The following is a 26,917-nucleotide window of genomic DNA, read 5'->3' on the forward strand; positions in this document are numbered from 1 at the left end:
AGAACGGCTCCCGGCCCTGAGGTGAGGTGGGTCGGATGGCCGGCTGGAGGAAGGGACTTGAATCAGGCCCTGAGGTTAGGTGGATCGGGAGGAGGAAGGGGCAGCTCCCGGCCCTGAGGTGGGTCGGGTCGGGTCGCGTTGGGAGGAGGTGGGTGAGACTCCCGGCCGGAGTCTGCTGCTGGGCCCCGGGTGCAGCGCTCAGGCCGCCGGGGGTGGTGCAAGGTAAAACAATAAACAGAATGCAGAATATAGTGTTGCAGCTGCAAGAGAAAGTGCAGTGCAGGAAGACAATAAGGTACAAGGCAATAATGAGGTAGTGTGCGGTAAGAGTTCATCTCATCTTACTCAGGGACCTTTCAATAATCTTGTGACAGCGGGATAGAAGCTGTCCTTGAGCCTGGTGGTACCTGCTTTCAGGTTTTGTATCTTCTGCCCAGTGGGAGGGGGGGAAGAAGAGAGAAGGACTTGTTGATGCAGGGAAAAGGGGGCAGAGGGGTCTGGAGGCCTGGATGCTAAGTGTGTAGTTGCTCGTATCTCATTTTATTACATCATGATGTTGGCCTTTCGAGGCTGTGCTGGTAGAGCAATTCCATCAGTCTTATTTTCCCAACTTTTTTCTCTGTAACTTATTTTCTCAGGCATGGGGTGGCGCAGCTGGTAGAGCTGTTGCCTTGCAGCTGCAGGGACTTGGGCTCAATCCTGACTTTGGGTTTATATTTTATTATTGTCACAATAATAAGTGAAAAGCTTCTGATTTGCATGCCATCCAGAAAGATGCCATATGTAATACATCAAGGTAGTAAAAAGGAAAACAGAATGCAGAATATAGTGTTGCAGTTACAGAGAAAGTGCAGTGTGCTGTCTGGAGTCTGCACGTTCTCCCTGTGACTGCATGGGTTCTCCCTGCCCCTGACTTCAACAGTGCTTTAATCACCTCCCACGTCCTAAAAGATGCGTGAGTTGGTAGGTTGATTGGTCACCGTAAATTGCCTCTAGTTTGTAGTTGGGTGGTAGAATTTGGGAGGATTTGGGGAGAATAAACTAGGATTAATGTGCATAGGTGCTTGATGGTTGACATGGACTCGGTGGGCTGAAGGACCTATTTCCAAAGACATATAACCGTCGTGCCCAGTAACTCCTTTACACCCTCCCCCATTTTTCTTTCACCCATCCATGCTAGGTGTAATTTACATTACAAGTCCTCCCCAGTTTACGAATTCCCGACATTCAAACAAGCATTTGGGAGACCAGTGGGATGGATTTGTCAGCTGCTGCTGGGCTGCAGGCATCTTCTGCCATGTGGGAAATTGGTTTGCGGCAATATCTGAACAATACCCTGGTTGAACTACATGTTGCCGGGGGGGGTTATGAACGGTTCTGAGCAATGGAACCTTGTTGTTACTGGGGAGGATCTGTAATACCAATCTCTGACTGCATATATGGGTTACTAACAACAACTTGCATTCATGTACTTGTAACATGGTAAGACATTCAAAGCTGTTTTAGAGGATGGTTTGAACACTCTTAAATCTGTCTAAGTTTATGGAGATGATTTGCATTCTCAAACACGCAGAAAGATTACAGCATGGAGGGAAACCACTTGCCAATAAAGTCCATGTCGGCTCAGTGTGAAAGCATCCAGCTCGTCTCACTCCGCTGCTCTCTCCCAGTATTCCTGCAAGTTCTTATCCTGTTCCTGTTTGGATGTCACAGTTGAACCTACCTCCACTATTTCTCCCGGCAGTGTGTTCCAGGTCATAACCACTTGCTGCATAAGCAGAAATTATAGTTTTTCTTTTTATCAATTTAGTTTCTTTTGACAATCACCTTCATTATGGCTTTGGCTCTTCTAGGCCTCCACATCTTTCCTAAAGTACAGTGGCTTTAATTGAGCATGATAATCCAGTGTGCTGTTTTGTAAAGATTCATCATGACTTCCTAGCTCATGCACTCAGTGCCCCTATTTATGAATCTTAAGGTTCTTTATGGCAGTCAAACGTAATTGGATGGGTCTGGAATCACATTTATGTTAGACTGAGTGAGGACAGCTGATTTTTAAGAGTTGAAGAATTGAAAGTGAATTTTCTGATGGTGGGCACTGAAAGACATCAAAATTATATTTAGCAAGGCAGAAATCATGAAGATGAAGGTTAAACAATTTTGTACAAGCAGCATATTTGCTTGGTGAAGTGAGACCAACATCCGTCCAACTTGTCTTTGACCATCTTGGTCATTTCCTGATACAGAAACAATATTGCTATTGACTGTATGTTGCGATGTTAGATCAATTCGCATATTGGAACCCTGTCCGGAGGGAACAGGTTCCACAGTTTAGTGAGTAAAGCAAAGCAGCTTTTTGCAGTAGGCAAAAATCTCAATAACTAGAATAAAAACAGAAAATGTGGAAATATTCTGTAGGTCAGGGGCATCTGTCTAAACAGAAACAGTTAAACATTCAGGTTGAAGATCCTTTATTAATCTGTTTTTATTTCAGAATTCCAGCAACTGCAGCTTTTGATTTTCATGACTAGCAGTATGCATCAAGAGCTCTGTTTCTCTTGACATTTAATTCTTTGACACATGAAAGTATTAAAGAAAATTGTCAATGTTTCCTTTGCCTCAGTATACAACCTTGGAATTAGTCCTCCACGAACGAGTTGTCAGGTTCATAACATCCAAAAAGGGTACAGTATAAATCCCCACTAATGGGAGGTGGTAGCTGCTGCTTGGCCTCTAATTGCAGTTATTGCTCATTTATCCTAGTTTAAAAATATCAATGTGCGATTTTAATGGAAAAGCAAAGTGAATGCAATGTGAAAGTACTGATGTACAGCAAGATAGAACAGAGGATATGTATTTTTGCTGTTGGTTGTGGAATAAATGTAGTTGGGTTTGGATGATGAGAGATGAGTCAGATGGGAACAGATGTTACCAGAATGATGAGTGCACAGTGTTCAGAATCGGGCTTATTATCACTGACATACGTCATGAAATCTGTTGTTTTGTGGCAGCAGTACAGACATAAGACATACAATATACTATAAGTTACAAAAGTAAATAAATAGTGCAAAAGAGGAATAATGAGGTAATGTTCATGGACTGTTCAGAAATCTGACGGCGGAGGGGAAGAAGCTGTTCCTGAAACATTGAGTGTGGATCTTCGGGCTCCTGTACCTCCTTCCTGACGGTAGTAACATAAAGAGGGCATGTCCCGGGTGGTGAGGGTCCTTAATGATGGATGCTGCCTTCTTGAAGATGTCCTTGATGGCGGGGAGAGTTGTGCCCGTGATGGAGCTGGCTGAATCTACAAACCTCTGCAGCCTCTTTTGATCCTGCACATTGGAGCCTCCATACCAGGCAGTGATGCAACCAGTCAGAATGCACTCCACCATACATCTGTAGAAATTTTCAAGAGTTTTTGGTGACATACCAAATATCCTCAAACTCCTAATGAAGTAGAGTAGCTGGTGTGCCTTCTTTGTGATTGCATCAATGTGTTGCACCCAAGATAGATCCTCTGAGATGTTGACGCCCAGGAACTTGAAGCTGCTCGCCCTTTCCCCCACTTACCCCTCAGCTCTCCACACTGTCCCCTTCCTTACAATACAGGTGATCATGCTGTGGTTACCAGAGACTCAAATCATTCTCCACACAATAACTTGGAATAAAAACAGCAAAAGCTGGAAAAAACTCAGCAAGTCAGATAGCATCTGTGGAAAGAGAAGCAGTTAATGCACCAGGTCTGCAACCCTTCATCAGAACAGTTCTCTATTTCTCTTTCACAGATGCTGCCTGACATGTTAAGTGTTTCCAGCAACGTTTTGTTTTCATTTCAGGATTACCAGCATCTGCAGTTTTTTTAATTTTCATTATCTGATGTCTGGTATTTGGATTTCAAACTCAGAAATGCAAATGAGTTTCATGTACGTTTTTTTTTAGAAGAAGCGACATATTACACCATCCTTTTACTGAATATTTGATTAAGGTTGGTTTTCCTGTTAGTGTTAAAGCAGATTCTTCAACAAGTTGTTTTGTATATTCCTTAGGTGATCTCATGTCATTTTCCCTCAAGAGTGTCTGAACTGCCACCCTGCCAGCAATGGCACACATCACAGTGAATCAGTATTTACAACAGGTAATCCTATAACAAAGTTTTGGCTAAGATACGTAATAAGGTATGTAATAAGACAATGTAATAGCAATCACTGAGCAAAATCAGCACTATCATAAATTTTCCATGATTTCTATGAGAGAGCCAGGGGTACAAGTACATAGTTCTCTGAAAGTAATGATACAGGTACACAGGGTGGTGAAGGACGCTTTGGCATGCTTGCCTTCATCCGTCAGGGCATTGAATACAAGAGTTGGGATGTCATGTACAGCTTTACAAGATGTTGGTGAGACACTTGGAACACTGTGTGCAGTTATGGTCATCCAGCGATGGGAAGGATGTCAATTTAAGCTAGAAAGGGAGCAGAAAAGATTTACAAGGATATTACTGGGACTGAAGGGCTTGAGTTATAAGGAGAGGCTCAATAGGTTGGGATTTGCTTTGCCTAGAGTGTAGGAGATTGAGGAGTGACCTTAGAGGTTTATAAATCATGAGGGGTGTAGATAAGGTGAATGGTCATAGTCCTTTTTCCCAGGGTAAGGAGTCTAAAACTTGAGGGCATAGGTTTAAAGTGAGAAGGGAAAGATTTAAAAGGATCTGAAGGGAAACTTTTCCACGTAGAGGGTGGTGGGTATATGGAACAAACTGCCAGGTGAAGCTTGTAGAGGTGGGTACAATTACAATGTTTAATATACATGTAGACAGGTACATGGATAGAATAGATTTAGAGGGAATTGGGCCAAATGCAGGAAAATGGGAGTAGTTCAGATAGGCATCTTGGTTGGCATAGATGAGTTGGGCTGTTAGGGGCTGTTTATGTCTCTACGATTCTATTCACTGTGTATTTTGTGGGAAAGAGCATTATTTAACAAGAATTGACATAGTCACATGAAATACCAACTTTAGAAGTGTCTGAGAGGAGGAAAGAGAGTTTGAGCTTGAAGACCCACACTCAACAATTTAGGAACAACTTCTTCCCCTCCACCATCAGATTTCCAAATGGTCCATGAACACTACCTCATTATTCCTTTTTTTTGCACTATTTATTTATTTTGTAAATTATAGTAATTTTTATGTCTTTGTACTGTACTACTGCTGCAAAACAACAAATTTCACATCAAATAAGTCAGTGATAATACATCTGATTCTGAGTGGTTTAGAGAGGAAATTCCAGAACAAGGCTTTGGCAGATGACCTTGTGGTCACAAATGGCAGAGTAATTAAATATGGGGTTGATCAAGATTGGGGTTGCACAGATATTTTGGAGGTTTATAGGGCCAAAGGAGTAGTGGTAGGGCAGAAGCATGTTCATGGAGGCACGTAACAAACCTACACGTTGCTGAACCAGGAGTCAATACACAGGATGTGAACAGAATTTGGTGCAAATTAGGTGAAAACTTGGTTATAAAGGTAGGGTACAGGTAGGATAAAGAGCTTTCTTGTGAATTTAGTGCAGTGGAGTCATGGTATTTGGAGAATGAAGTCAGGGCTGTTATACAGCAGAATTTTGGATGTTTTTTATGTTTGCAGAGTGCTGAATGAAAAAGGTTGATCAGGATCAAGACGAGAGGGTAGCAAAGCTAGGATGAGATTTTCAACAGCAGATGAGATAAGTTTGAAATAACAATATTATATGGGAAGAAATAAGAAATCTTAGTGATTGTGTGGAGTGGTTAATATGAAACCAGTCTAGTTCAGTTTCAGTCAGTTACCAGGATATGGAGCATATGTATGTGCACTGTTAAAGTTATAACTTCTCGATTATTTATTGCGTTAATAGGTTTTGGAGTTCGTCGACAGCAGAGATGGCGAATCCTGTGCAGAGTTTTTATCATTTAAGCATCCTCACATTGCAAATCGTAGGTTACAGGTAAGATAAAGTCCTTCCATTATGAATTACTTGCAGCAGAGAAAAAGGTATTTGAGAGGATGAAGAAATCACAAGTGTTATTGCAATATTAAGTAATCTGCAAGATGCATTAGTTTATCAAATTTTTTCTGGAATGCCATGAGAGTCATTCTTCACTTCCCTGCTCTCTGGTGTGTGGCCATCCTTTAATTTTAACAGTATGCACTTTGTTTTCAAATACTTCCATGCCTTGCCCTCAAGTTGGTTCAAGAATTCTCTATAATTCCTGGCATGGATATCTCCACCACTATACCTTTCCTCCTTTAAGATTCTTTTTAAAACCTACCTATTTGACCATCTGCTCTGATATCTCTTTATCTGGCATAGTATAATACTTTGTTTAATTGACTCTTGCATTGGAGTCATATATGTGGAAGCAGGGCCCTTCAGCCCGTCGAATCAGTGCTGACCACCAGGGACACATGTGAAGGTGCTTGTGTTCCAAATCTTTTACAGGTGAAATGTTTCTAGTCTGTACCAAAATCAAATGTCAACCAGTCTCGCCTCAGGAATGTTCTTGTGAAATGCCTTGGGTAATTTTTGCTGTTACACTCGCTATGTTAGCTCCAGTTAGACAAGCTGCTGTTCAGGTGATGACAGATATTTATGAGTTGGAAAATAAGTAATGAACAAGAGGGCAGAGGGCACAGCTACAAAATTCACAAGTTCAGGGAACTGAAAAAACTGTGGTACCCGCATTGGATAGCGAATATGGTGCTGCTTCCTAGGGTGTTGATTCAGGCTGCCTTTAAAGGGAGCTGAATCAGTATCTGCTAAGGTTGAATTGAGGGTTAAACAGAGATTAACAGCACTGGGATTATGTGTTCCCAAAATAAGAAATTATAGGTGTAGTGGAAGGGTGGTCTTTCGACAAGGGTTGCACAGTATTGCAGCAGTAAGTACTGTTCCTCATAACTCCAGGGTCTTGAGTTTGATTCTGACCTTGGGTGCTGTGTGTGGAGTTTGCAATTTCTCACCGCGATTGTGTGGGTTTCCCCTGGGTGTCTAGTTTTCTCTCACTTCCCAAAGACACTGATAGGTTAATTGGAGACTGTAAATTTGCCCCTAATGGAGGTAAAAGGCAAAAAGAATCAAAGGTGAGGTGGTGGCCATATGATAGAGGATAAGTTGCAGAGGTACAGGGAAATAAGGAAAGCAGTAAAAGGGCAGTAGGATTGCTCCCTTGAAAGCTGCCATGAACCCAATGGGACAAATGGCTGCCTCTTGTGTCATTATAAGATTCCTCTAGCTAATAGGTTTTAACTTCACTCACTTCATGCTTAGCCCTACCCTGTCCCTTTCAGGAGAAATACGAGTCATTGAAAAGGACAGAAAGAGTATATGCTGGGGCAGAAGGAAAATACAATAAAAACTGGATGAGCATTCCCAGGGATTGTAAAACCCAGCAGTGGAGAGGAGGGGAGGGGAGGAAATCCTCAGCATAGAAACATCACTTCAAACCCTCTCCTTTAAGAACTGGAAGATTTTAGCTAGGAGGAATGATTGGATAAGCCAGGGTTGTTTTCTTTATTGGAAGTCTAGTAGTCAAAAACCATGGGGCATAGATTTGGATGTTCTTGGTAGAGGATGAGGAGAGACAAGGGTAAGTAAAGGTGGTGAGGGTCCAGAACTCATTGGAAGGGTGGGAGAGACAGAAACATTGCACTTAAACAGTACTTGGATGAAGAGCTGTGACCTGCAGAGCTGTGGACCCACTTCTTGAGGATGGTGGGTTTAAAGTGGCTAGCTCTTTGTCAATCAGCACAGACATTATGGCCTCCACATACTGTTAAATCCCTGCCTCTAGTTAACAACAGCCTCTCCAGTAGAAACAGCTTATCCTTGTTTATCTTTTCAGAATTCCTCTCCACACAACTTTCTCTGTTCAAATTAAGATAGTTTCAGTTCTCAAGTGAACTGTGATTTTATTTTACTCAGACAGTAGAATTTCCATTTAATTCCACTTAAATTCTCTTTAACTGTTTTCTTTGGAGAAGTGAAGGTCGGGGAGATTTGATAGAAGTGTATAAATGATGAGGCGTCTGGACAGAGTGCATAGTGGGATGCTTTGGTGGAGGGTTGAGGACTAGTGGTCACAGGTATACAATAAAGGGGAAAAGAATTAAGAGTGATAAGAGGAAAAAACTTACACATCATGTGGTTAGAATTGGGAATGCACTGTCTGCCTTTAAGAGGGGATCGGATAAATATATGGCGAGGAAAAATTTGCAAGACTGTGGAGAAGGGGCTAGAGAGTTGCTCTGGTAGGGACATGATGGACCAAATGGCCTTCTGTGCTATAAATGATGCTATGATCAAGCAGCAGCTTCTGCTTAAGCATCTATCACATTGTCCAATGTAATGTTTTGCACAATGCAGTTAGCTTGGGTCTGCTTGATTTTATACAAAATGTTCAGAGGGTTACTTTGAACCAGTTTCAGAGATTTTTTTATTTGAAATTAGTTAGCAAATCCGGAGGAGAGATGCCAGCAGATCCTGGAACCTCCTTATGATGAAATGGTGGCAGCTCATTTAAGGTAAAGAAAACCATAGTGGTTATTTTTATTAACGTATTCTTTGCAACTTATTTTTTCTTTAGGAATATTTTCTGTCCATATACCTCTGCAACATATTATTTAGAATGCCACTGTATGATTGTCTATGAGAGAGTCTGTATAAGCTTGTCCCTATCCTCCTGTTATTTGGAAGCAGCTGCCTCTGTGATGCTTCTCACTGTTGCGAAATCCAGCAGAATAATATGGATGTTAATAGTTGAGGCCCTAGCAGAAACCACTTCTTTTCAAAAATAAATGTTACTCTTGATACCCCTTGCAAGTTTTTCTTTTCATTCTGTTTCGAATCCTTATTATTTGTCATCCTTTGCTGTTCTTTATCCTTCTCTCTCACTCCATAAACCTTCACTACTCTTGCTATTCTTTGTTGCTTCTTACCTCTGTTGACCAGGGCTATTTCTACTGATGTGTAACAATTGGTTATCTGCTGGTCCTGTATTAAGCTAAGTTCATTTCTGGTTTTTACCTGATGTTTTGTCTAATTTCCTGCTGCTGTTCTCTGACACCCCTTTAAAGATAAATCTACTATAGCCTAGAATCCTATTACCTTTTAAATTTTAGCCTGTTGAACCAAAGATGTTTGGTCATTAATTGGTCACTGGAGGTAAATGGTTTCTTACTATTGGCTTAGTAATTAAGACATATTAATGGTATATGGAGGATTTGAGCAGTGAGGGAGAATATGTGGGTAGATAATCACACCTAAGGCAGCACATGCTATTTGACTGAGGTAAAATGCACTGACTAATCTTATTCTTTTTCCTATTGCAGGTGTGCTTTTGCCGTTGCAAATCATGATTTTGTAGAAGCATATAAATACCAAACATTTGTAGTACAATATCCTTCTTAAACCAGAATAGTGAAATGTGGTAAAAAGTAATTCAAAGAAACATGGAGTTGCACTTGTGTGCACATTTTTTTTGATAAAGTGTTGCTCTGGCTCTGAATCTACACATAATCTAGTTTTCCACTGTCTCCTCTCAGGCTCTCTTGTCCAAGAGCTCTATGTTCTTTACTTCCCCTATTTGTGTCCATCTTTATTGCTGTTTGACCTGCTGCAATTTGCTGTCCTTAGCTCAGTCCCAAGTCTCCTCTAATTCTGCCAATTACTTTGACCCATATTTAACCCTGGAATCCTTCAGGAATCTGAACATGGACACTTCTTTTTTATCTATATGTTGATTCTTGGGGACATCATTCGCAATTATGGGGTCATTTTCACAGCTTTACAACTTCGACATCATCCTTCCCTCCATCTAAATTGCCTCTGCTGTAAGACTGCTTGTCTCTCATCCAATTATGAGCTGCATTTTATTTCTCCAATTTAAACATTAGGTCTTAGCCACAAAAGTATTTCCTCACCATCTTTCCATCCTGGTCCCTGGTCACTGCCTCAGGCTGAATCATATGTTTCGCAGCAGCATCCTATAAGCCAACTAAACTCCAGTCCATCACAGACTGCCTTCAGCCTATCTGTTAAAATCTTCATCTGTTTGATCACCGTTTCCAGAGTTAATTATTCTAACACTGTCTTAGCAGCTGTTTTTGTTTTTATCTCAGACTCCACCATCTGTACTTTTTAATGATTTTCATAGAAAGTGCTGGAAATGCTCAGCAGTTCAGGCAGCATCTGTGGAGAAGGTCATCGTTACAGCTTGAAAACCATTCATTAGAACTGGGAAAGAGAGGAAAACTGTTAGTTTTAAGTTGCAGAGAAATTGAGGGAGGGATGGAAAGGACAAAGGGAATGGCTGTGAAAGGGTGAGGCCAGGTCAAATGAGTGAATTAGGGGCAGGTAGATGGTGATTATACTTCACCTTAGTTTGTCTGATGATTTCCCGGTGTTAGTTGCACACTCAATAATATTGCAAGTCATGTGCCACATCCTCCCTCCATCACTGGCAAAAATTGAAACCTTTTGATTCAATTTATGATCGTATGTAAACACATAAAAATACTACAAACACATCAAGCCAAAATTGGCAATGAGGACAACTAAAGGATCAACACTGTGGCACTGATGTATTGCACTCAGCATCTGCTCGCCTCAGTATTTAGTGCTCAGGATGATGGAAACTGTATTACGTGATGTCTCTTACTGTCATTTTTTTTATACAAAACTGCTGCAGCCTCTGCTTTCTAGTAGATTTTGCACCTTGTGGTGAAGTGGGGCAACTCGTAGTGCAGTACTCTGTCAGAGCGTGCCCAAATACACAGGAGATGGCCATGTCCCCCCACTTCCCCTTTGTTCTCATCCCTCTGCTATGCGGCTTTTCCCTGCCGTTTTCTCTGGTGTGTGCTGCTCTTCCCAATGATCAGCACAGCAATGACATGGCAGCTCTGAGCTTTTCCACCAGCTCCAGATGGGACTCCCACATGTTCTATTTTAGTGTGTGGTTCTGAGTGCCAATGGCCAGAGTGCCATTTTACTTGTGCCATCGCTAAGGAGACCAGCATTTATTCCTCATCCCTAATTTTTCTTGAGAAAGTGAGGTACTTTGACCCATGCAGTCCTTCTGGTTTCCCTGAAGGAACTCCCACTGTGCTGTGGGGAAGTGAGTTCCAGATTTAGACCCAGTGACAATGAAGGACCGGTGATATAATTCCAAGTCAGGATGGTGTGCGACTGGAAGGGGACCCTGCAGGTGTTGGCGTTGGCATGGACCTAGTCCCCTGGTCCTGCTTAACGGCTGAGTAACAGATTTGGGAGATGCAGTTGGAGAACCCTGGGTGAGTAACTGTAGTGCATTCTGTAGATGGTCCACACTGCAGCCACTGTACATTGGTAGTGGAGGGAATGAATGTTGAGGATGGTGGGTTGTGGTCAAGCTTATTGAGAGTTGTTGGAGCTACAGTCATCTAGGCAAGTGGAGATTGTTCCATCCCGCTCCTGACTTGTGCCTTGCAAATGGTGGACAGGCTATGAGTTGTCAGGAGGTAAACCACTTGACTCAGGATACTCAGTCTGTGACCTCCCTTTGTAGCCATGGTATTTATGTGACTGGTCCATTCAAGTTTCTGGTTAATGATAGTCCCCAGGATGTCAATGGTGGGTGACTCAACAGTCTTAATAACGTTTAATATCATGGGTAGATGGTTAGACTCTTTTTAGAGATGGTAATTATCTGGTATTCTTATGGTGCAAATGTTAGTTGCCACTTATCAGTGCATGTCTGAACATTGTCCACATTTTGCTGCATACAGGCATAGACTGCTTTGTTTGCTGAGGAGCTGTGAACATGTATTCTTCCAACATATTTTCACCCAACTTTTTGAATTTTTGCAGAGGATTTTGTGCACATTAACACTGCATAGTTTAGTGCACGAAATTAGGGTGAAATTCAATTTCTAGGCACTTGTTGCAAAGAATACAGTGACTGAGCATAGTCAGCAAAGACCTACAAACAGTTTTGATATAGGTAACCTGAATTAGTACGTGTAGAGAAATACTTTTAGTTTGGCACACATCTGCTGACATTTACAAGTAAGTCCAGCCCACCATGTGGTCCAGTGTCAAATTTTATTTTGTTATGCTCCATTGGAGTACATAGGGATATTTTACTCTGGTAAGGTGCCATGTAAACAGAAGTTGTTCTTCCATCCTTGGTGTTCCTGTAATTAATAAATGTTGTTCAAAAAAAACTATTACTTTTAATTTCCTCCCTTTTTTCCCCATTATTTTTGAGCATCTTTGTTTTGTATTTCAGCTTTGTTCCTTTCTTGTGATCACAGACTGTGGGAGCATAAGAATGACCTTTCACATTTATAGGTTGGAGCAGTGCCACAGAGGGTTCATTAGTATTGAAAACGGTTATGATTTAATTCGCTGATTATTAAAATTATGACTTACATTGTATTTTCCTTAATTACAAAACATCATTCCTGAAGGCCTTCCAAGGTCACAAAGAGGAGAACTGGTAAGTCTGAGCTGTTAACTGGAACATCTGAGATGTTTTCTAATATCACTGTTTTGAATTAACTTTCTGTGCTGTCTTTTTCGGCATCCATGATTATGATTATGGAAGTAACATTAAGAACTCCAGCCCAGGAAGGCAGACAAACAACCTTCTGAATTTTATTTTAACATTAAAGTAACTTTTGCCAACAAATATAATTATGTTTACTCAAGAAGGGCACCCTGAAGATTTATGAAGAATCTCATTTGATCTGTGCTGTAGTGGATGACACCCTTGGTGTTGATGACATTAATTGCACTGTAAATTGTTTGAGGGTGAACCTATTGGTTGCAGTGTGTGTATTGTTGCCAGACCGATGAGCTTCATGGTCTTGTAGTGTAAGTTGGTTCCACTAAGAACAGTCTTGAAGGAGAATTGAAGAAGAAAGAATATTGTGCACCATTTGCATTTACCGAAGTGATCTAGCACAGAAGTACATTTGGAATCTCTGGAATTGGTGTTGAATCTTTAGTGCAATTAACGGCATAAAGACAATGTTTCCAATATTTGTAATAGGAGAATGAAATTAGCAATGGAAATGAATATTTGGGCAGCGCAGTGGTGCAGCTAGTAGAACCACTGCCTCATGGCCAGAGACCTGGTTTTGATCCTGACCTTGGGTGCTGTCTGCTTGGAGTTTGCATGTTCTCCCTGAAACTGCTCCAGTTTCCTCTCTCATCCCAAAGATTGGTAGGTGAATTGGCCTGTAAATTGTCCCTAGAATGTAGGTGGGTGGTAGAATCTGGGAGGGGCGGAGTTGATGAGAATGTGGGGAGAGTAAAAAGACAGGATTAGTGTAGGATTAGAATAAGTGGGCAGTTGATGGTTGGCGCAGACTCGGTGGACTGATGTTTCCACGCCGTATCTCCCTGACTTTTAAGATTCGTTCCCTTATGAATGAATTAATCATAACAAGGTTATAGGGAGTTGGAAGGAGCCAGTGGAGGATGCTGACTGCTTAGACCATTTAAAGTCACTTCAACAGCATATTGTCAGTGCTTCCCAGCTGTTAACAAAAGTTTCAGGCAACTTAATTTAAATTTTTACAAGATCTTATATCAGTTTAATCTCGTAATTATGCTTTGAATGACCATAGTTTATTGGATTACCACAGAAATCACAGCAAGCTAGAGGACTGCCTCCTGTTGTGGGGCACCAGTAGCTAATTTAATAAACTAATACCATGTGATGTACAACCTCAATGTAACAGTGTACTTCATGGGAAGATTTAACTCCTTCACATTTCTCCACATTAGCTTTTAAAATAGATGGTTAGAAGTAGGAAAGAGAAATAGGAATAAAAATTGTTTTATAGTTTGTATTTCTGCCAGTTTTGGAAAAAAGTACATAAATTGGTAAAGAGATGTAGGAGTTTGGAGATGGAGACTGTTGTGTACTTGATTAGTTCACGTTTGATTCTGACATTTGTGTTTTGTCCGTCATAGGGCTTTACCAATTATGTATGCAGTGGCTCTGGACCTGCGGATCTTTGCAAATAATGTGAGTGATGTGACTGTTTATTAAAATGCATATTCCTTTGCTGGAACATGGACGATCGTACAACTGTCATTCCATAATCTTCTTGCAGGAGTTTCATAGGTTCTGGGGAAAGCATGTACTCAGAGCAGGTGAAAATGTATTGGAAAGGGAGGCAACATCTCTAAAGGGTACTATCCCGCCACCTCTGGTGGATCTGACCTACCAATGTCCCTGTCTGCCTCTGTCAACATACCCAGGGACTCTGATAGAGGAACCTGATTTTATGAATCTACATCATGTCTTTTTGATTAGTCTGTGAGACAGATCTCCCAATCTCCAGTCCTCAGATTTTTGTGAGGGTAACTTTGCAAGATGAACTTTGCCATGTCTGAATTTAGTGCCTAGACCGCTGCTGAGTGGCTCATCCAATTTTTTTTCTATTTGTACACAGCAGTAATGGTACACCCAGTGGCTTCCAAGACCACTTGAGAGGGGTTTAAGAGTGAATCGCGGGTGGGGGGGGGGGGGGGGGGGGGGGGGGGGGGGGGGGGGGGGGTGGGGGGGGGGGGGGGGGGGATTGGGTGGGTGGGTCTGGAGCCACAGAGGCTAGACTGGCTAGGAATGACAGATTTTCTATCCTGAGGAGAATAGGTGAAGCAGATGGATTTTTTTACAACAATCCAGCAGTTTTCATGGTCATCATTGCAAAGTAGGTGGTTCTTTTTTGCCTCGTATTCCAAATTATTAACTGAATTTAAATTCCATAGTTGTCCTGGTTTTGAATTTGAGTTTTTGGATTGTTGGTCCAGGTTTCTGGATTATCAGTCTGGCAATTATCAGTCTGTGCCATCGCCAAACCCTTGGGCATTTCAATCAGTTTCCAGTGGAAAACATGTACAAGCCCACCATGTGGAGCAATTCTGACAGATTTACTAAAGCTGTTTGAATGCAATTGATCACCTTTGCAATCTTGTCTGAGACTCTTATTCAAACTCCTATGCAGGGAGTTTGTCTTTGCTTAAGTTGTACTGTGGTATGTTCCTACAGTGTGCGAAATATGTAGAATGAAGAAAGTGAGTAGGTGTTGGGGTTAAGAGGTTGGTAGGATTCCCCTCTTATTACATTAGTTGGTAAATCCTGGGGCATTGTAGAACTCCAACACAATGCACTGATGCAGTGTCATGTCATTCATTTGTACGCTCTGTACCAGGCATCTCCAAAGCAAAGCCAGGCTCCTCAGAACATTCAATATCCCTGAAATAAGTGCAGTTAAAATCTGAAATAACTCATCTTAAACTGTTAAAATGATGTTTTTTTTTAATTTACTCATCTCCACACACGTCCAGGCTGACCAACAGTTAGGCAAGAAAGGAAAGGGCAAGATGGGAGATACTGGAGAAAGCTGCGGAACTACTGATGAGCTGTTTCCGGGTCTGTGCCAGTGACAAGTAGGTGTTTTAATAACCTGTTTTGTTCAGTTGTGAAGGTGATAGATGGTGCTACTTCAGGCCAACATTTAAATGCTAACACCTGACTATGACCCTGAACTATGAGCTGTAATTTTAAATCACAAGTAGCAACAAATAGTTAAGGGTGTGAAACTGGGACCAGGCCATTCTGACATCTGTTCCACAGGCACAGCCCTTTTATAGAGCAGTAGCCTTGCTAATCTGTGGAACTGCTTCAGGACTATGTCTATGGTTATATCTTCATACCAAGCATTCCTAGATTTTCTGTCCTCGAGCATCACTGTGCGAAGCATGAAGTTTCAAGCACCAATGTAGGATGAGTTTGTACAGTGCAACATGAAGGCTTCTAAAGAGATAGATATCTTTATTAGTCACATGTACATTGAAACACACAGTGAAATACATCTTTTTGCGTAGTGTTCTGGGGGCAGCCCATAAGTGTTGCCATGCTTCCAGCACCAACATAGCATGCCCACAACTTCCTAACCCATATGTCGTTGGAATGCGGGAGGAAACCAGAGCACCAGGAGGAAACCCACGCAGACGTGGGGAGAACATACAACCTCCTTACAGACAGTGGCCGGATTTGAACCCAGATTGCTGGCACTGTAAAGTGTTACGCTAACCACTACACTACCGTGCCTGCATATATTGAAATATATATCAAAGTAGAAGGAGATGATTCCTATGGAATATCAGGTACCAGTGTGGAGGATGGGTGTACGCCGTGGGTGTCAAAGTCCATAGAAAGGATAGCTGGTTACTTAGGGTGTGTTGTGATAGGTACAAAATATATGTACCTTGGAATGTCAGATCATGTAGCAAAGGATACCTGTGCAGTATCAGAGCAGGTGAAAGTTATTGTCTGACTTTCCTGATAGCTTTTTATGACTGAAGTAATTTTACCAAGTTATTTTTGAAAACAGCCGTGCTGGAATCGATGACTCTAAGAAATGGGGAATGCTGTTTCTTGTCAATCAGCTGTTCAAGATATACTTTAAGGTGAGAAAACATGTTTGTATTTCTAGCTCTGTGACAGCACTCGTTCAGTGGACTGAACATTAACAAAAGTTGAAGAAGGTAAGGTGGGACATAGGATGGGCAAGGCTGACTGGGACTGCCAAGATCCTGCTTCTCAACAGGACCTTGTCTATCACATCCTGCCCAGCAGCTGACAGTCCGGGGAGCAAGCAGCCGGACACTTCAATTTTGCACCCCTTGGGAGGGGAATCATGGTTGAGGTCAGATCTGAAAGCAGGCTGGAGTGGGGCTTAGTTAGTGGAATCTTCCTTCGGGGTGAAGGGAGAATCTCATGCTGCACCTGCCCAAGGAGGATTTCTACTTCAAGGACCTACCCAGCGGAGGCTGCAGTAACTGCCGTCCTTTCCTGCCTGCTTCCTGGGAAATTCATACGCAGGAATGAATTTTATGATAGACCCCCAAATGCGCTACAGGGATCTAAATTACTAAATGTTAATTGTGTCAGCTGTTTCAGAGGGTTGGGGGAATCTATCCCCCTTTTGAACTCTTTAACCCTTTCTCATTCACTTTGAGGAGTTAACACCAAGACTGATGCCCTGTGGGAAGTGAAGTGTCATTGAAGTGTACATGCACAAACTTCACAGTGCTCTCTGCCTTGTTCACTCAGTTAAGTATTCTGCTGGCAAGTTCATAGGTTGATCTGTAATATCCTGTACAACACACACTCCAACTTCTGGACATGGGACTGTTGGGCCAGTTATCTGTTAAATCAGTTGTCACTGTACAAATGGCAGTGGGTGCAACGCATGCATGCCTAGCAAGTTAAAGTCATGTTCCAGTGCTTAGCCTCCAATATTGGACTTCCCATCATTAAGTGCTTTTCCCTAAAAGTAAACTGAATTGCCTGACATACGCTTGAGATTCATATTTGGTGGAATTCAACATTCTAGCCATTTTTATTTTATAGATCAATAAGCTCCATTTGTGTAAGCCCTTAATCCGAGCAATTGATAGCTCCAGCTTAAAGGATGAGTACAGTATGGCACAAAGGGTGACATACAAGTACTATGTTGGGAGGAAAGCCATGTTCGACAGTGATTTTAAGCAAGGTGAGGAACCACTCATTTCTGCTGTCTTAGACACATTGGAATGCTCAAAAACAAAACTGTGTTAATTCAGTTCATACTTAACATTCTGTTCATTGTGTAAAGTACATAAAATGGGAATACATGCAGTTTACAGGGAATTTAACCTGAGACTGTTATATAATACACATAATAGAGAGTGATAATGCTTTTTAAATGATAACCTTTTCTATCTTCTTCACAGCTGAAGAATATCTGTCATTTGCATTTCGGCATTGCCATAGGAGCACCCAGAAAAATAAGCGGATGATTTTGATTTACTTGTTACCTGTGAAGATGCTTCTTGTAAGTAAGCCTCGTGAAGTACTGATAATAAAGCTGGTACCTAGGCAACAGCAGTTGTGAAAGCATTGTTAGTGAATGTTGTGATAACTAACACGTTGAGTTCAAGTGATGTCCCAGACACAAGCACAGTAGACATATTTAAGGGAGCACTGAGATGCTATTGTTTGGATGAGGCATTGATTCAAGGCTTCATCAATGTTCTCAGTAAATATAAGGGTCCCATGGTAATACTCAGAGAAGAATAAGGAGTTATTCCGGAGTTCCAGGCAATATTTATCCCTCATTCTACATCACGAACGTTAACTGTGAGATTCTCCCTCGTTTCCAACATTACAGAATCACAGAATGCTTACTGCTTAGGATGAGGCTATTCAGCTTGTTGACTCCATACTGGCTCTATGTAAGAGCAATTCAACCTGTCTTGCTTCCTCATCCTTCCCCGTAGTGCTGGAAATTCTTTCCTTTCAGATGTTTATACAACTCTCTTTTGAAAATTTAGAGGTGAGTCTACCTCCGGTGTAATCTCTGGCAGTATATTCCAGATCCTAACTACTCATCATGCTTTTTTTTAAAAAAAAGAAAAATGTCTTTACATCACCATTTGCTCTTTTGGCAGTCACCTTTGTTCAGTGTCTCATTGTTCTTTACCCTTCTGCAAATGGAAACAGTTTCTCTCTCTCTCTCATCTGTTTTCACCCTTCGTTATTATAAATCCCTCCACAACATAATTTCTCAGTTACACAGAAAACAATGTCAGAAACTCCATTCTAAACAGAAAACTTAATTTCCTATTGCCAGAAATCACTTTGAATCTCTCCTGCATGCTGTACAAAGCCTTCACATCTTTCCTGAAGTGTGGTGCCCAGAAATGGACATACAATACTCCAGCTATGGGTGAGCCAGTGTTTTATAAAGGTTCATCATGACTTCCTTTGTACTCTATGCTTCAGCAAATTCTGCACAGGTACCTCTGGATTTCTCGCTTCTTGTACCACTGCAGAATAGTGCCTTGTTGTTTAATATTGTCTCTTATCATTCTTTGTTACAAAATGTCACACTTCACATTTCTCAGCATTAAATTTCATCTGCCACCTCTCTGCACATCCAAGCAGCCAATCTATATCTCCTTAAAGTCTCCTTGAAGCATTTGCAAGAATCTTCAGCCAGAAGTGCCGAGTGGATGATCGATCTCGGCCTCCTCCAGTGGTCCCCAGCATGATGGATGCCAGTCTTCAGCCAATTCGATTCACTCCACCTGATATCAAGAAACAGCTAAAGGCATTGGATACAGCAAAGGCCATTGGCCCTGACAACATTCCAGCAATAGCACTGAAGATTTGTGCTGCATAACTTGTCGCACCCTTACTCAAGCTGTTCCAGTATAGCTACATCACTGGCATCTGCTTGCCAATGTGGGAAAATTGCCAGGGGTATGTCCTGTCCACGAGGACGAGGACTAATCCAACCCGGACAATTATCGCCCCATCAGTCTACTCTCGATCATCAGCAAAGTGATGGAAGCGATAATCGATCGTGCTATCAACAGCACTTGCTTAGCAACAACCTGCTCATTGAAACTCAGTTTGTGTTCCACCAAAGTCTCTTGGTTCTAGATCTTATTACAGCCTTGGTCCAAGCATAGACAAAAGAACTGAATTCAAGAGGTGAAGTGAGAGTAACTGCCCTTGACATCATTTGATCGAGTATGGCATCAAGGAGCCCTGGCTAAATTGGAGTCAATGGGAATCAGGGGAAACCCTCTGCTGGTTAGAATCATACCTAGCACAAAAGAAGATGGTTGTGGTGGTTGGAGATAAATCATCTCAGCCACAGGACATTTCTGCAGGAGTTCCTTGGGGCAGTGTCCTAAGCTCAACCATCTTCAGCTGCTTCAGTCGTAAGGTCAGAAGTAGGGATGTTTGGTGATGATTGCACAATGTTCAGCACCATTCGCGATTCCTCGGATAATGAAGCAGTCCACAACCAAACGCAGCAAGACCAGGACAATATCCAAGCCTGGGCTGATAGATGGCAAATAATTTTCTCGGCACATATGTGCCAGGCAATGAAGATATCTAACAAGAGAAATTCACCTATCACCTCCTAACATTTCAGTGGCATTACCATCATTGAGTCCCCCACTATCAATGTCCTGGGAGTTACTGTTGACCAGGAACTGAACTGGAGTATCCATATATACAATGTGGCTCCAAAAACAGGTCAGAGGATAGGAATCCTGTGGCAATTAACTCACCTCTTAACTCCCCAAAGCCTGTCCACCATCTACAAGGCTCGAGTCAGGAGTGTGATGGAATACTCTGCACTTGCCTGAATAAATGCAACTTCAACAACACCCAAAAGTTCGACACCATACAGAACATAGCAGCCCACTTGTTTGGCACCCCATCCACAACCATTCACTCTCACCGCCACTGACGCAGAGTAGCAGCAGTTTGTACCATCTACAGGATACACTGCAGCAACTCACCAATACTTCTTAGACAGCACTGTTCAAACCCACAACCTCTACCAGCAAGGAGGACAAGGGCAGCAAGAACATGGAACACCATCATCTGGAAGTTGCCCTCCAAGCCACACACCATCCTGACCTGGAAATATACCCCCATTCTTTCACCATCGATGAGTCAAATTCCTGGAACTCTCTCCCTAACAGCCTTGTGGGTATACCTACACCTTATGGACTGCAGCGGTTCTAGAAGGCAGCTAACCATCACCTTCTCAAGGGCAACTAGGGATAGGCAATTAAATACTGGTTCAGCCTGTGAAGCCCACATTCCTTGAATGAATAAAAAAATAATTCTGTACAGTGTCTGATTGGCCCTATTTTCCCTGTAACAACTTATTTCCTGTTCATGTGCCTTTAGACTATTTTTGATTTTCCCCTTTTAAGTTTGCTGCCAGATTTTCTCTTGTGCTTGGTCTTTAACTCACTTATTTTTGTTATTTCACTTCAGCACTTTCTGTAATCAGACTAGCAACTCTCACACATGTTTAAGTGCTGGCACTTGTCAAGTGTTCTCTGCTGTTTTACTCTCTAACTTTTTGGTCAACCATGGATTTCTGGTTTTAATTTCCCTATCCTTTTCCTGCACGGAATGGACCCGAATTGCAGCTGAAACATCATCACTCATTGTTGAATTACCAAGCTTTGATTCCAATTCACCCAGGCCAGATCTGTTCTCATCTCATTGAAATTACTCCTCCTCCATCTAACCACTTTCACCTTGGATTGATCTGTATCCTATTGCATATCTATTCTAAATTTTATGATAAGATCACTGTTTTCCAGATGTTCCCACTGATATTTGCTGCATTTGCATGGTTCATTTCCTAAACATGCTGATCAAGAAAATTCTCATGAAAACACTTCAGAAACTCCTCTCCCACATTGTCCCTTATGTTACTGCTATCCCTGTCTATATTTGGATAACGGAAGTTCCCCACTATCATTCCCCTCTGGCTTTTGCACATCTCTGCAAAACTGGAAATCAGAGTCTATTAGGAAGGGACAGAGCATACAAACATAAGAGTATGCCTCTTAGAGTCAGAGCAGAGAAAACTACATACTGATATGGACCATTCTGGTTATTTCCTCCCCTTCCAAAATGTTCTGTAGCTATTTGGTAACATCCTTGAACCTGGCACTAGGGAGGCAACATACTATTTGAAGTCATCTCTGCAACCATAGACACAGCTGTCTGCTCCTCTCATAATAGAATCTTTGAAAACTGTTGCACTCTTGGCCTTATTCCTCCCCCTCTGTCTTAACCATGGTTCTATGGTTTTGGCTGTAGCTGCAGCCACCACCCCACTCCCACCCTCCCCCCCCCCCCCCCCCCCCCCCCCCCCTCCAGATGTCCTCAGAAGTCTCCTGAACTGCTTGCTTGCACTTTGCTGTTCAGCCTGGCAGTCACCTAGTCCCTCTCCTGAAATGTGCTCGTCACCAGACTCTCAGCCTTATGGATGCACTGCAGTGATGTCAGCTGTGACTGAAGCTCTAAAGTTTGATGCTCCTTCATTTGTCCTACACCTGTGGCTGTTCATGACAAAGGAAGCGTCCTGGAGTTCCAACATAGCATGGGATGTGCATTCCACAGGCTTGAGATGCCTTCCCATGCCTCTTATTTATCAGACTAACTCAACCTCAAGTTCAAGTTTGTTGTTGTTATTGCCTTACATGCATAGGGTATAAACGCCATGAAAACTTGCTTTTTGCAGAGCAGCACTACATTACAAGCTGAGGACAAACATAAGTTAACATGAACTTAAATTAACATAAATTACACATAGCTTGCATGTGTGCAAAATAAACAACAGAATAAACATAACGATACCAGTGTATGTACTGAATGAATGTACCTAATGAAGATACTGAAAATACTATTACTACCTGGAATGGGCTTCCAAGAAAGTGTTGGAAGCAGATATGATAGTGGCATTTAAGAAGCTGTTAGACACACGAATATGCAAGGATGGAAGGCTCTGGGTCATGTGCAGGCAGAAGGGATTAGTTTAATTTGGTATCATGTTCGGCACAGCCACTGTAGACCAAAGGGCCGGTTCCTGTGCTGTACTGTATTGTGTTCTGTTCGATTACTCGAAAAGAAATTTTTAATTCCCTGGCTTATTTAAACTTATTGGGCCTCTGTTTCCTTCACTCTTTTCAAGCCCATAGGAATATTGTTTCCCTAACTCCTATCAAACTCCATAATGTGAATGACTGTGCTGCAGAAGTATTTTGTTGGATGTGAAGCCATCTAGGGCACACTGAGGCTGTGCGTTTTATCCTTTCTATTTCTTTTTCTCTTTGTTTTTTTTTAACCTTTTCACTTTTCTCATATCAGAGAAGGTTGCAGTTTGAAAAATAGGCCTCTCCTTACAAGAGCTCTGTCCATTGATACTTATACCTCGTATAAGGGTCCCTGCAACAGCATTGCTGCAGCTTCAATCCTGCAATCTTTAGGCCCGTGCCTGTCCTATATTTTCAATGTCTCTATTCCTGGTTCATTTTCTTTCAAAGTGATATGATTGTTTTTGCAGGGTCACATGCCAACTGTGCAGCTGCTGCGTAAATATGACCTCCTGCAGTTTTCTGATGTGACCAAGGCAGTTGGGTATGAATTTTAAGGAGATTCATTTTTTGAGTTGTATATTAATTCGTACGAATTGTGAAAGAAGTTATAAATTAGCCGTCTTTGAACTTAATGCTAACTCGTTTAGTGAATTGCCAGCAACTATGGTATGGTATTGTTTATTGTCACATGTACCAAGATACAGTGAGAAACTTTGCGTGCTATTCAGACAGATCATGCCATAGTAAGTATATTGAGGTAGTAAAAAGAAAAATAGAATGCAGAATATAGTGTCTCAGTTACAGAGAAAGTGCAGTGCAGGCAGACAAGTAAGGTGCAAGGACCATGACAAGGTAGATTAACACAGGCACAGGAGTAGGCCATTCAGCCCCTCGAGTCTGTGCCATTGTTCAATTAGATTATATCCTAACTCCATTTAAATATTTTGAAACTTTAATTCTGCTTCGTACCCCAAAAGTAGATCTTTTTCAGTTTTGAAATTTTCTGTAAAACTCAGGCCTGTACTGCAATGTAGGGTTGGCGGGGTGAGAAGAGTTCTAAATTTCCACTTGCCTCTATGTGAAAAAGTGTTTCCTGACCAAAATCTGAGCACTGGGTGGGTTGTTGCTGTTGTAGAACCCACGCCAGTGTTTGAACTTCCCATCTGCCCCACTCCTTCAGCTGCCCATTGGCTGCATTGTGTTGATTCAGCCCACTGCCCACATTCGTTCACCACACTTTTCCCACTGGTAGATTTTCTTGTGCGGTCTCGCAGTTCCAATCGAGCTGACACCTTGCTGCCGCATCTGCCCTGCATGACAGAGTGGGACTGGGCAGCGACTGGGCCTTGTGGCGGAACTTGAGGTCAAATCCCTGGACAGCCTGATGTTTTTTGTCAACTCACTATGGTCAGAGGCCTTTAGACTGTTGTAGATGCCTTTGTTATTCATAGACATTTAAAAACACCACATAAAGTAAGAAAATATTAAAAAGGAAAATTATAAATTTACTTGGAAAATACCTTAAAGTGCTAGGATATATTGCCTCTCCTGGTTCTTATCACATTGTATTACTTCATGTCCCTTTGTTAAATTTCACGCTTCCACTTATTCTGTTCAGTTATCATTTACTACATTTCCAGGTTTTATGTCATCTGCAAATTTTGAGATTGGTTACAGTGTACCCCCATGTTATGGAGGTGTTGCATTCTTAGAAAACTGTCCATGTCGTGATTGTGAAATCTTGCCCCTGACCCCCACCCCCATTAAGATCCTATGTGGAGATGCATTCCCACAAGGAAATTTTTCTCTCAACAGTAATGCCCCCGTGGGTATGTGGTCTATAGGCAAGGGAATTCTGATTGTATTGTAGACAGAACAGAAATGGTTGTTGTTTTAATTAACTAGAAATAGGTGTCACATTGTACAAGTATTGATGTACAAATATCAATAAAAGAGATTGCCTTGTCAACGTCCAAAGCAAATCCCTTATTTATTTTTTCACATATTTTCTGTAAGACTGAATTTTTATTCTTCAAAATTGATATCAAAATTTTTGGTAGTGATTTGTGAATTCCATAAGGGTGAATTTCCATTATAGGAACTGCTGTACGGCAGGGATACACTGTAATACTTATCAAGTGAGACGGTGGTCCTAGCACTGTATATAATGATCCCCTCCCCCAGTGGCCTTTACTATATAAGTATCTGCCTGACCCCAAAACCAGGTGACATTGTTACTGACCACTTTTCTTCAAGTACTATCTCTCTCCTTTTCTAAACCACATCTGAAAATAACTGCCCCTTAACTTACTGGTTTTCTTTAAATAAAATCCCAACTTAATATCACTTCTCTGGCCAGGATCCTAATTGGATCCTACTTTGATGCCCTTCTTTCCCAAACACAGTGATCTTCAGTAGAAGAGGAATGAGATGGAGAAATAGGGAAAAGAGCTTGTGGCAGCTGTTGATGTTAGATGCTTTGATCTTCCCAATACTTGGAATAAATATCTGGTCCTGCAATGCTGTTGGATAAGTAGCATGACAAATTGAAGATAGCAGAGGGGTCTGGTGAAGTTCATCAGGGTGTTATCAGGGTACATGTAGAACATAATGAGCTTTTAAATTATTTCATCAGGAGTTTGCATAAGAAATGGGAGCAGAGGGGTTTGGTGAAATGGAGGTCAAGGATAGATCCTTGAAGGGTTCTAGAAATGGTAATGAGAGCACGGGTAGAGGAACCCATTGCAGGAGACTCCCTGATGACAGCTGGATGCTGAGGAATAGAACCAAACAAGTGCAGTCCCAAGCAACCGTGGAGGAAAGACACTGAAGAAAGATGGTTTGGTTAGTCATGTTGAAGGTTGTGGACAGATAGAGAAGAATGAGGGGTGGGGGCAGAGGGGGAAGAAATGCAGGGTCAGGGATGAGCAAGTGCATGGATTGAGGAAAACTTAACATATCCAGTTTCAGACTTCAGTGACCTTGTTTTGAATTTGTCTTTTTTTTAATTAGTGAAGGGAACCTTCTGCTCCTAAATGAAGCTTTGACAAAACACGAGGCTTTCTTCATTCGCTGTGGAATCTTTCTAATACTTGAGAAACTGAAGATAATCACATACAGAAACCTTTTCAAGAAAGTGTAAGTGCTGAGCCATTATATCGTGCTGTATTCGCTGCCAGCATGCATTACGAAGTTGCTTAAGACCGCGGTCTTCTCAGGAGTTGTATTTGGGGATTAAACTGCAATTTAACTTGGTTGTTTCAGGTATTTATTACTCCGAACACATCAACTGCCACTTGATGCTTTCCTGGTTGCTCTGAGATTCATGCAAGTGGACGATGTTGATATCGATGAAGTCCAGTGTATTTTAGCAAACCTCATCTACATGGTATGTATTGGGTCACCCTTAAGGCGGTGGGTTGAACCCCAGTTCTGAAATGGTGAGAGAACTATTGATAACAAGATGTCAGGGTTATTCCTAGATTTTTAGCAAAGCAAAGCAAATGAGCAGAGGTTGTGCAACAAATTGGATAATTCTTTCAAAGAGCTGGCAGAGGCATGATGGGCTGAATAGCCTTCTACGTTGTATTACACTTGATTGTAGATGTCCAGAGGCTATCTCCTCTAAATGCTAATGTATTTACCAGTTGGTAAGGTAGACTGGGTATCCCCATTCAGGCCAACATCAAGGCTTTGGGGTCCAGTCATTGCATGCTGATGATATAATACTCGATGACTTGTCTAGAGACAGGTAGCATCAGTATCCTTTCATCCTGGTGCTGGCGGCTGTTGTGCTGATTAGAACCAGCTCCCTTTACCCACTTCCAGTGCACAAACCTGTGAAGGCTGCACTATGGAAAACTGGTGATATAGGACTAGATGCAAGAGATAAAAGTAGATAAAGGAGAGATTGCTAGGAGAAATGAGGCAAATATATAGTGGGTCCAATAGTTAGATATGAAAGGTGATATATCAATACAACTTGTTCTCTCTCTGGTGAATGATTTAGAGTAGTGTTTGTGGGTTGATATGTTCATTCTTTGTTTTACAGGGACACATTAAGGGTTACATCTCTCACCAGCATCAGAAGCTTGTGGTCAGTAAGCAGAACCCTTTCCCGTCTCTGTCCTCTGTGTGTTAACCAACTGAGGCCAGACATTCTTGTATTCTCTTTCCCAGCAATTCTTGGACGTGTGTGGTGGCTAATGGTCTCATTACCAACAGTCTTCTGTAAAGCTGAGGGTGATGCCACTTGTATGGCTCAGTGAGGATTCACAGGCAATGTTTGTTGTATATCCCGAGACATTGGCTTGAAGTAATTCTGTATGTCTCATTAAGGATGCAAGTATAATGCAATGTATATTTTGTTACCATGTTATGTGATACAGATATTGTAATAAATTTTTTTAAGTAAA

The 26,917-nt window shown here is 41.8% G+C and overlaps 1 protein-coding gene across 1 annotated transcript; it reads left to right on the top strand.

The window, feature by feature from the left end:
* The first annotated feature begins 13 nt into the window (after positions 1 to 13).
* pcid2 (PCI domain containing 2) lies at positions 14 to 26,917 on the top strand. The gene is given in 16 exon segments (XM_052013312.1): positions 14 to 74; positions 4,047 to 4,135; positions 5,892 to 5,981; positions 8,484 to 8,557; positions 9,365 to 9,430; positions 12,469 to 12,510; positions 13,995 to 14,049; positions 15,375 to 15,418; positions 15,420 to 15,476; positions 16,424 to 16,499; positions 17,446 to 17,587; positions 17,808 to 17,908; positions 22,970 to 23,043; positions 25,515 to 25,640; positions 25,767 to 25,890; positions 26,554 to 26,917. Coding segments are annotated over 15 exon segments (1,197 nt in total). The 5' UTR covers positions 14 to 74; positions 4,047 to 4,099; the 3' UTR covers positions 26,644 to 26,917.

This window comes from Pristis pectinata, chromosome 4 (genome assembly GCF_009764475.1).
Source record: "Pristis pectinata isolate sPriPec2 chromosome 4, sPriPec2.1.pri, whole genome shotgun sequence".
NCBI classification, from domain to species: Eukaryota; Metazoa; Chordata; class Chondrichthyes; order Rhinopristiformes; family Pristidae; genus Pristis; species Pristis pectinata.